Genomic DNA, 10,418 nt, shown 5'->3' on the forward strand with positions numbered 1-10,418 from the left:
ATTAAACAATTAAAAAGCCAGCTCCAACTGGTTGACTGCCCCTTGGCAAGCCGTACCCTATATATGGTAATATATGTTGTATATTAATTTGGTGTTGTCTTCATAGGAAAGGATGTATCATTAGAATAGACCTTGATGAAATTTCACTTTCTGTGAAATTTCAGTTAAAACTTTTGCTCTAGCTAGGCGCTACAGGCGAAAAATCAAAGTGCGCCACGTTAGGGGCCCGCGCGCCACGTTAGGGTACATCAACAATATGTTTGCATTTTCCAAACAGTTCTGGGGAGAAGGATTTGCTGAGAATATGCTGAGAAGAGCAAAAACAGTAAATTCTTACAAAACCAATAGGTGTTGCCGTTGGGCTCAAGGCCCAAGTCCGCCCAACACCAACACCTAATAAAATTTAAAAGAGCAGTGGAGTTACAACTTAATACAATTACAATACAAGTAACGGCGCGGAAGTAATATAAATTGTACAGCCCGCCCTCTTACGGTCAGGCTGATACTAACTAACTAGCTAGCTTTGCTCTAGCTAGCTGTACTGTATGTACTAGTACTAGTGCGCTTACTGCGCTCGCTACACTCAGCATCACGTAGTACCGGCGGGTACGGGTCCAGGGCAGGGCGATAAATCTGAACCAAATCTATCAGCGATATCATCTTTAGCATTGGATATGTTACGGTGCGTTGGCATGTTAAGTTTATTAAGTAAACAAGAACTGGTAATCCTTACTTTTAGGACCCCGTTCCTATGTAGGAAGGGAAAGACTCACCAAAACAGTTGACCAAATGACACTCAAAATTGACATTCTGATACTTCGTGGCACATCTGAACAATTTGCAATGACACCTTCTTGACTTCTAAAGACTGCTTTAGCCTGCAAAAGTCACTTTGGTACTGGACAGACATCTGCAAAAGTCAGTTTTGAACAGAACTCGTAAAAAATAGAGGTGTCCTAAAAGTAAGGATTACCCAAGAACTTACAAACAGATATTTGGATAAAAATTATCAACGTTATTTGTCACTGTCAGTTTACAAAATAGGCATCGCACTTTTGCACACAGTGATCCGATTATATTCCTCTATCAATATAGCAAAACATTTATGTTTGTGACCAAGAAAAAAAAACAAGATTAAGAATCACCTCCAGATTTGTTGAATTTTTTTTTTCTTTTCTTCATGATTGCACTTACAGGCTACATGCAGCAAATCTGTGTCTGTATTGTGCATTCATTTTTAACCGTAGCAAATGCAGGGAATTTTTTTTTTGTTCTTTCTAAGGTTAATGATCAATCATGGGAAATTGTATAAATTGTTTGTCATTTAGGCCTACAATAAAGTTTAAATCCTTTATTAATGGATTGAAAAACTCCTTAATAATGTAATTGATTTAGTCATGTGCAATTTGTTTCTGCTAATTGCAACAGCTGTAAATGGCATCCTTAGGAGTTGATAGGCATGCACAAAGTGCACAATCCATACTGTAAATTGATTTCTTTATTAATTGTCTTCTTTTTTTAAGGGGAGAACCCATTTGGACAGATGGACTAGCATTAGCACCTTGATATGGCCAGTAAAAAAGTCATTCATTTATGGAATACACTCTATGGTCAAAAAATAAAATGCAAACACGGATCCTGTTTTACTTTTAGTTTATAGGAGGTACAATGTATTTGTACATGTATATGGTCAGTTTAGCTTTCAAGAAAGACTGTTGCATGGAATGTGAGTGAAACTTGTTTTGGTTTATTCCATCCTTTTTACTTTAGACCCTTTCAGTCTGGCAGCAAGACAGACATACAAGGAGCTTGCAGAGCGTCTGTACCAAGCCCTGAAATCTCCTCGTTTGCGGTCAAGAATTTCTCATTGTCTTGTCATCACTTGAGCACCATGCCTTTCACACTGCATATGAACTCCTTCGCCTTTGCTTTGACGGCATTTGGCAACAAATTGACATCGGCTGTGTTCCAGTTCTATTACGTCAAGTTGTTTCTAAACCACTATCATATTTCTGAGTCGTGGTTTTCAATAGCACAGGTTGTATATCTTGTCTGGAATGCTGTGAATGATCCCCTGTTTGCCTATTGGCAGGACAACTCCAAAATCAGGATTTTCCGCAGTCGTAGACTGGCCATTTTGTATGGAGCCCCACTCTTCAGTATCTGTTTCCTGTTACCATGGTTTCCATGGGGGAATTATGGGGCCAACAGCTGGTTGGTGGGCATCCATTTAATGGTTTCGCTCTGTGCGTATGATACGTTATTCACATTTGTTCTGCTAGCTCACTGTGCCATGTATGCTGAGATATCTTCCAAACACGAGGACCGTCTACGCCTTACCAAGTACTGTCAGATTGCCTCGGTACTGGGAGCAACAAGTGTCATGGGTGCTGAGTTCTTCTCCTCAAGTCTTGAGAATTTCAGAGCCTTTCAAATGTTTTGTCTGGTGCTTGCATTAATCAGCTGGTTAGCTATGTATTATACTGGTCGGAATGTAGTCACTATGTACGATAATGTTGCCAATGATGATTTGTCATTGAAGATGAATGACACAGCGAGCAGGTCTTCCTCTGAAGGACCCAAGGCTTGGGTTCAGTTCAAGCAGATTGTTTGTGAGAGGAACTTTCTGTTCTTTGTGACAATGAATTTCTGTCAGATATTTCACATCATTTACGAGGCCAATTTTCTGGCCATTTTTGCTGATCAGCTGATTCCGTCGACTGACCTTCCTCCACTGGCACGAAGGATGCTGTATGGATCTGCCTTTGTAATACCTCAGGTCAGTATGGTAATATAGGTCATATGTGCATGGCCTATTGGTATACAAATATTGAGTGGCTCAGCGTGGAATGGGAGGAATATTATCGCAAGGTAAAATCTGGACTTTTCCATTTCACGAGGCGAAGCCGAGTGAACTGGAAAAGTCCAGATTTTACCAAGCGATAATATTCCTCACATTTCACAATATAAAGCCACTCAGTATTTGTTTTATATAACTGATCCTTGTCATTTGATATATTTGAACTTTTATTTCAATACAAAACTGGAGGAAAATGCATTTCTCTCTTCTAAACCACTCCTTCACAAAAATGTTTGAACCCAACGCTGTAGTCTGGCTCTTTGGAACAATACGCGCAACGTTGAACGCGCACACCAGCATGCATTTGCACACAAATACCGCGTCATGATTCTAACTGTTCAATAGTATTTCCCATTCCCCATGGGCGGATAGTACTTTTTGAGCCGCGGCATGAATGGGAGCAATAACGAATGTCACGTGATGTGAGTTTCACCAATCAAATGACAAGGATCTGTATGTCGGTTATATAATAGTGATTATATAATGCAGACACAACTACTAGTCTTGTACAAAAAACATTTTTGCTTGAAGAAAATATTTAACATTTGGTTTGAGTTGCATTGCATACTGGTTTATGCATGTGTTGCGCAAAGTACTCGCGCCTAATTTGTCACATTAAGCGTCAGGCATGACAGGCAATGCATGCTCTAATGTGCAATGGTCTCCCTCAACTCTCCCTTTCTATCGTTGATTTCAGTAAAAGGCTTGTAAAAGCAAGAGTATATATATTTTAATCAATGAAAAAAATCTTATAATCTTAAAAAAAATTACTCAAATAACTCCGGGGAAGAGAGGCCAGGAATTGCCTCAGATTGCACCACAGGGCATCTAGAATCCAAAATTTCCCGGGGCCCTTAAGCGGGCCCCGGACTCCACGCCGAAAGACGTTCGCGCTTCGCATTGGTCTTCGGGCAGATGCCCCTATACGCATCCTTGCAACAGTTTACAAACTAAGTTTATACAATTCCTTTTCAAAAATAAGCAGGAAAATAACTATGCAGACGAAAATATTTGGTTATACAAGTGAAGACAGAAGAAACTTACAAGGCTTGTAAACGCAAGAGTATATTATAAACCAATGAAAAACGTCCTTATAATCTTAAAACGTTTTGCTCAAATAACTCAGGGAAAAAAGGGGCCAGGAATCCCCTCAAAATACATCACAGAGCATCTAGAATTCTAAATTTTCCGAGGCCCTTAAGCGGGCCCCGGACCCTGGACCCCGGACCCCACGCTGTATGACAGGCGTGATCCGCCCTCACATTAGTCCTCGGAGAAAATGCCACAACGCATCGTTGCAACAGTTCACAAAACTAAGTCAATACAATGCCTTTTCCAATATAAAATGCAAGAAAACATGAAGACGTAAATACATGGATTTTGACTTTCAAGCACACAGTAACTTAAAAATTGTAAAAGTAAGGGTATATATTTTTTTTTAAATCCTTAAAATCTTAAACACTTTTGCTCAACTAATTCAGGGGAAAGGAGCCAGGAATTGCCTCAGATTGCACCACAGAGCATCTAGAATCCAACATTTCCCTGGGCCCTTAAGCGGGCCCCTGACCCCACGCCGTAAGGGCTTCGCACTCTGCGCTCGCATTAATTCTCGGACCAAATAATTTTGCTCCAACAGTGTGCCCCCCGTCTAAAAAAATCCTGGATCCGCGCCTGAATGCGATGTCAGTTTGACAAACATTCAGAGTAAAATTTGCCTCTAGTGACACCTTTGTGAACCCCCAGCAAAAATACTCGTCCTGCTGTCATTCACAAGTGTAGCATTCAGGTTGGGGAAAACAATGTGTCACTTGGATTTTGACAGATTTGATTTTGACAGGTTCTTGCAAGGGTTAAGGAACACCATAGAGCTTCAGTTTGTTCATTCATTGTTCAGTTCATTAGGATTCAGGATCAACTAGAACTTAGGTATGTGTTACTAATTCTGAAAGCATTCTCTCAAACAACTTACTTTTTAATTCAAAATCAGTGTTTCCATTTTGGATCCCTTTCTCCAGGTTTTAGTGCTGATCTTGGGACCAGTAGCAGGGAGGATGGGTTACTACAAGGTTATTCTGCTTTCATTCATCATCAAGATCGCTAGCGGTGCCACCATGTTCATGATTGGACAGACGCATACCTGGATGTTGGCAGTCTTCTTCCTGATTGATCTGTATGTACAACACCCCCTCCCCTCTACAATCCACAAACCAAATCCCTGCCCCATTGTAGCCTTTAGTCAAGTCCCCACGCGTCTATACCCGGACCACCCGGACATGTGACGCACCCCTGATGCCGGCACATAAAAAGACTAGCACGAGCGGCGAAGCCGCGAGGGCCTTTACTATCTTGTGGAACTATTCACTTATTCCTTTGTTCAAGTAATATAATTCAAGTAATATAAACCAATCATCTAGCAGTGGTTTTGGTTACCAGCGACAGCTCACGCGCCAGAGGACGGCTGATTTACGATGCACTGTGAACGGTTCATGCATGCATCCCCTCTGCTTCGCCTTCTCGTGGACCGTTCAGTGCTGCGAGCCTGATACCCAGCCAACATGGAATGGTCAGAGCCCTCAATGTTTTGGTCTGGCAACCACAACCAACTGCTGGCATTGTTTTGTACACAATTCAGTAAATGTGTCATGTACACACCCGGAGTTGCACTCACAATACCTCTTCTAATCAAGTTCGGCTTGATTGTATTTTTATTCTGAGAATATCCTTTGCTTTTTTAAACAATGTCTCCAGTCTTCGGTGAGTGTTTACTTGTATAAGTTGAGTGAAAATGGAAAATATCAGCCCTAAAACTGAATTCTGCATAGTAAGTCAGGGACTTCGTTCCAGCTATACTGGCGAGTCGCCATGTCATGGGCCTAGAAAAAAAACTGGATATTTCGAGCTAATGCCACATTCGGTTGTGACGGCCGGTTTGACAAAAACAACGCTTTTGCTGAAACCCATTACCTTTGATTGCATGGCGTTGTTGAGGTTGAAATGTGCGAGATATGTTCAGAATCTAAGCTTAAAATCTTCAACGATACTTTTGCCGAGGAAGTCGCCGGCCATCTTGCTTTGCTCCGATATCTTTTGAGTGCATGTGACGTCACATCGTCTAAACAGCTGTTAGTAATTCTACATTTTCATTGGTCAATATTCACAACGGGGTAATGCATTATGCATGAAAATTTCTCTACCAAATCAGTAGACAAATGTAAAAAAAACACAAGCGTTCTCCACGAGATGGTAAAGGCCCTCGCGGCTTCACCGCTCGTGCTAGTCTTTTTACGTGCAAGCATCTGGGGTGCGTCACGTGTCCGGGTGAGCCTGTGGGACTTGATTAAAGGCTAGCTCCATTGATGCACACATCCCCCTTTGACAATGGCCCAGAGAATTTCATTTTATATTTAACCAATTCTGGGGAAACACACTAAGAGTGTTAAATACAGTGAGTACACTACTTCAATTTAGAATCAAACAGACCAAAAATAAAACCAACCTATTTGTCAGAGGAGACAGTATTCCTCCTGTGGCACATTCAACAACAAAAACCTGAATCTCCAAAATTAATATAAAGGATGTGCTCAATCTATAACCTGCATTTATTTCTTCTGAATAACTATGTGCCAAATGGATAGAAAGTCTAAATGTATTCGTCATGTCCATCTTTAAACAAATCCAGGCAATTTTATCTCAACAACTTACGTACGGTAGTAGTTTGGTATTGAAAATGTTCACATTGAACCAATGGGGTTATTGGTATCATTTGTATGCAGGTGTGTTCCTGATGCCATAGGGTCATTCTTTAATCTGCCTGTCTCCGACATCATCGATTATGATAAAGACAAATACAATAGAAGGTAAGAATGGCATATGGTATGGGAAAAAACAATTGTGTTTGGAGGACAAGCGGGACCTTGAACAATGGGGGAAATCCTGGAAAGAAAGAAAGAAATGTTGGTATTGATGATGTATGCACTTTAAATTGAAATCTTTGCTTTGGGTTCACATTCACTGCAGACAATGCAGACTGAAATAAATTCAGAGATTTATTGTCCGATGGTTGTGGACTTGTACGTATGGGGAACAAAATTGTTCAATTATCACTTTTAAACATAAACACCAACAAATTTGCTTTGGTTTTTTTTGTAAGTTTAACTAAGTTTTTAACTTGTAAGTTTAACTTAAATTAAGTAAGTTATTTAAATGTGAGCAACTGTAAACCCTCCCCCCCCCAAAAAAAGCTTTTATTATTGGTTGCTTCTGCGCATAACACATCCAGGGTGCGAGCAGTCTTGTTTCAAGTACATGTATGTTCTTACATTATCGACATTAATGGGGGCCTGAACCAGAATACCCTGCAAGAACCAAGTTGTCAGCCAAACTTAATTCATAAATTGTGAAATAAATATTTGCTCAATGTCTAATTCAAAGGTAAATAACTTTTGCACTGCTTGAAAAGTTTAATTCAAAAGAAAAAATTGATTTTCTGATTGAAACACAAAATTAGCAAGGACAGTGCATCTTTAGTGCCCCATGGAATTTCTAGTACCAGGGTGACTGAATTGAAGCCTAATTTGATTATTTTGCTGTAATTTTTCTTTCTCTCTCAATCAGGACTCCAATTTCTTCCAGCGTGTTTGGATACAATGCATTGTTCACTAAAGCAGCCCAATCCTGTGCACCAATGCTGATCCTGAATATACTGAACAGGTATGGGTACCAGACTCTGATGCTCCAAGACAAGTCAGCCGATCGCAGTGTGGATAAAGACTCAGTGGAGCAGCTACATCAAGTCATGTTCACAGTGGCTTGTTGTATCCCTGTCATCATTGGCTGCATACAGATACTGGTCTGGTACCCCTTTTCTATCAGGAATAGCCACATTATCGTACCAAAACATGTTGAGTCGTGATGGAGACCGTTGACAATGTAAAGGCCAGTTTATAGTCAGTTGCTGCACTGCTTTTGTCCGATGGTGATGTTCGCTGGACACTAGGCTTTTTTAGGGTAGTTTATGGTAATCGTGTGATGTTTGTGAGCATATGCACACCATACCTGCAACATAAATAAATATCAAATGTGAAATTGACAATTTATGACATAACCCTAAAACAAAAGTGTACTAGCATTTTTTTTCCTTTAGTGCCTTGCTCAAATAATAATTTTATTGCATATTGCACAGAAACTGAAATTCCAGCAAGTTAAAAATATCCCTGTTTATTTTGAGTTATTTTTACTCAATTTAAAGAAATTGTTTTTAAGTGCAGAGTGCACCCTTTTAAAATGTGCCAAAAATTAAATAATGTAAAGTTGAACAAAGAAGTTGACCGGAGTGAGGTTTGAACTTGCGACCTCCAAATTGCTGTTCTGGTGCTCTACCAACTGAACTACCCAGACCTATGTTGTCAATGCCAACAGGGATGTACATGTATAGCTCAATTGGTGGAGCACTGGAATGGCAATCCAGGGGTCGTAGGTTAAAGCCCTATCCAGCTTATTTCTTTGTCCAACGGGGATTATTTTAAGATTAATTTTTTTGTTAGTTGTGGGTCTTGGATAAAAGCACTTTTGTAGCCATTTCAATACATTGTACCAACAAAGTACTGAAGTATTTTTGGAATTTTTCGTTTATTTAGCACATGACTGGTAGGATAAAAGAACAAGTAGAAAATAACATTTTCTCTTCTCGAATTTTTCAAAACTAAGACAGATTTTACTGAGTTTTGTATGTATTGTTGCATTTGTTGCTTTTAATTGGTTCTTTTTTAAATGTTTGATATTTTAGAAAAGAAAGCAGGTTCTCCAGAACTGTCATATCCATCTTAAGTCAATCACTAATAAAGTCACAAGTAACAGGGGTTATACAATGACAAAGTAAATTATCACACTTCATATCACACTGACCAGAGTATAGCTGCTTGTCAATTAAATTGGGACTGATTGATTGTATTTAACGTGGTAGAACTTGACAACTCTGAAATTTCTGTAGAGATTAGGTCATCAGTTGCATTATTTTCATTGATGCATTTACAATATTTTTTTCCTTTTTACCTCACTTTTAATATTTTATTCTTACAACATAGTCAAATGATATTTTTTTTCATATAGAGATCTGCTTTGTGTTGAATTCAATATTTCTAGTTTCCTTATTTTTATCATTTTTTAAGGGAGAGTGGTGGACAGTGGTAATGTTCCTTTATGAATTACATAAGTTTTTGTTCTGAAATTACTAGATGAACGCACAAAATTAAGTGGTTCTATGTTCATGTTATAAGGCATGTTTCATGTGTGCAATTACACTCCTGCAGGGTTCAACGTAGCACAGGGATTGTAGGTGTATACCTAGTACATGTATGTGTCAATTTGTTGTTTTAAAGTACCATTACTTTTTTTTCTAATTTATGTTGACATTTTGTAAAGATCCTCTAAATGATTTCACATTCAATTGTTTTGTTGTTATTGTGAACTCAAAGAAATGGATTTTATATTATTAATTCATTATAATTGCTACTTCATGAGTAACTTTTTAGTTGAATTACTTCTCATATGCTTTTTGTGGCAGGAATAGAAAATTTGCATCGCTTTGTCTCACACTTAAATCATCAAATGCACATTGTGCTGAAATCAACCCCCATCTTCATATTAGATTCTAAATGTGCACTACAGATTGAAACATTAGACACATTGCAAGCATTACCTTACTTTGTACATGTATAAATTCAGTTGTCAAATTCTATATATTCTTATAGATATGTTGTTAATGTTAGAAAAATCTAGTTTTTTGCTTGCTCTACTCCTGAGTACTTTCATTGTACTTTGATAAGCACAATGCATTTCAATATATACTCTATCGCTCTGCATTTTGTAAATTATTGGTGACAGGGAAATATGCCTTAATTTTTTATAACAAGTTGGCCCGAAGTTACTTATGTCTATAATATATTTGGTCTGAAAGGGTTAATAATATTGGAAGAAAAAATTCCACTAATTTGCAGAAACGTGTATTGAAATGTCTAGTTGTGTACTGTTCTAGATTTGAAATTTCTAGATCTTTCTTTCACCATCAATTAGCGTTTCCATAAGCCAGAATGTGTACATGACTTTGATGTCTTACTCCACATTTGGACAGTACCACTCTTGAAAAATGTCACATTTTTTTATTGACAAGGTAAAAGAAAATGCATAGTGCTTTGCAGATATACTAAAGTTTAAAAGAGAGTCCAGTTGATGTCTTTTGAATTGTCATTATGCAGTCAAGATAGGCAGGAGTGTTCAGATGGAATTTTTCCAAACTGTAAAACTGGCAATGGTATGCATTTCAGGAGAAAGTGAACGTTTAGATTTACTTGAAGAGCAGTTATATTTAAGCAGATTTTTCTGAGTTTTCCAAATCGTCATGCTACAACTGAAAACAAGAAGTAATGGCAGCGGTGGGATTCGAACCCACGCCATCGAAATGACTGGTGCCTAAAACCAGCGCCTTAGACCACTCGGCCACGCTACCTCAAAGCGAGGTTGGGTGCTCATTGGATTTATATACAAAAATGCAATTTAGAAG

At 38.7% G+C, this 10,418-nt stretch overlaps 1 protein-coding gene and 1 non-coding gene across 2 annotated transcripts; one reads left to right on the forward strand and one right to left on the reverse strand.

Annotated features, from left to right (window-relative positions):
- The first annotated feature begins 539 nt into the window (after nucleotides 1–539).
- Nucleotides 540–10,188, forward strand: LOC119734699 (transmembrane protein 180-like). Its single transcript, XM_038208236.1, has 5 exons — nucleotides 540–682; nucleotides 1,771–2,779; nucleotides 4,876–5,030; nucleotides 6,634–6,717; nucleotides 7,475–10,188. The coding sequence occupies exons 1-5, from the start codon at nucleotides 675–677 to the stop codon at nucleotides 7,770–7,772; spliced, it is 1,554 nt and encodes a 517-aa protein (XP_038064164.1). The 5' UTR covers nucleotides 540–674; the 3' UTR covers nucleotides 7,773–10,188.
- A 94-nt stretch (nucleotides 10,189–10,282) lies between these two features.
- Trnal-uag lies at nucleotides 10,283–10,364 on the reverse strand. The gene has a single exon. It is a non-coding gene; the product is annotated as a tRNA-Leu (tRNA).
- Nucleotides 10,365–10,418: the final 54 nt, after the last annotated feature.

This window comes from Patiria miniata, unplaced genomic scaffold, assembly GCF_015706575.1.
Source record: "Patiria miniata isolate m_02_andy unplaced genomic scaffold, ASM1570657v1 HiC_scaffold_28, whole genome shotgun sequence".
NCBI lineage: Eukaryota > Metazoa > Echinodermata > Asteroidea > Valvatida > Asterinidae > Patiria > Patiria miniata.

Coding starts and splice junctions, on each gene's coding strand:
- LOC119734699 (XM_038208236.1), top strand. Junction 2,780..4,875: donor CTGCCTTTGTAATACCTCAG/GTCAGTATGGTA, acceptor CCCTTTCTCCAG/GTTTTAGTGCTGATCTTGGG. Junction 6,718..7,474: donor AAAGACAAATACAATAGAAG/GTAAGAATGGCA, acceptor TCTCTCAATCAG/GACTCCAATTTCTTCCAGCG.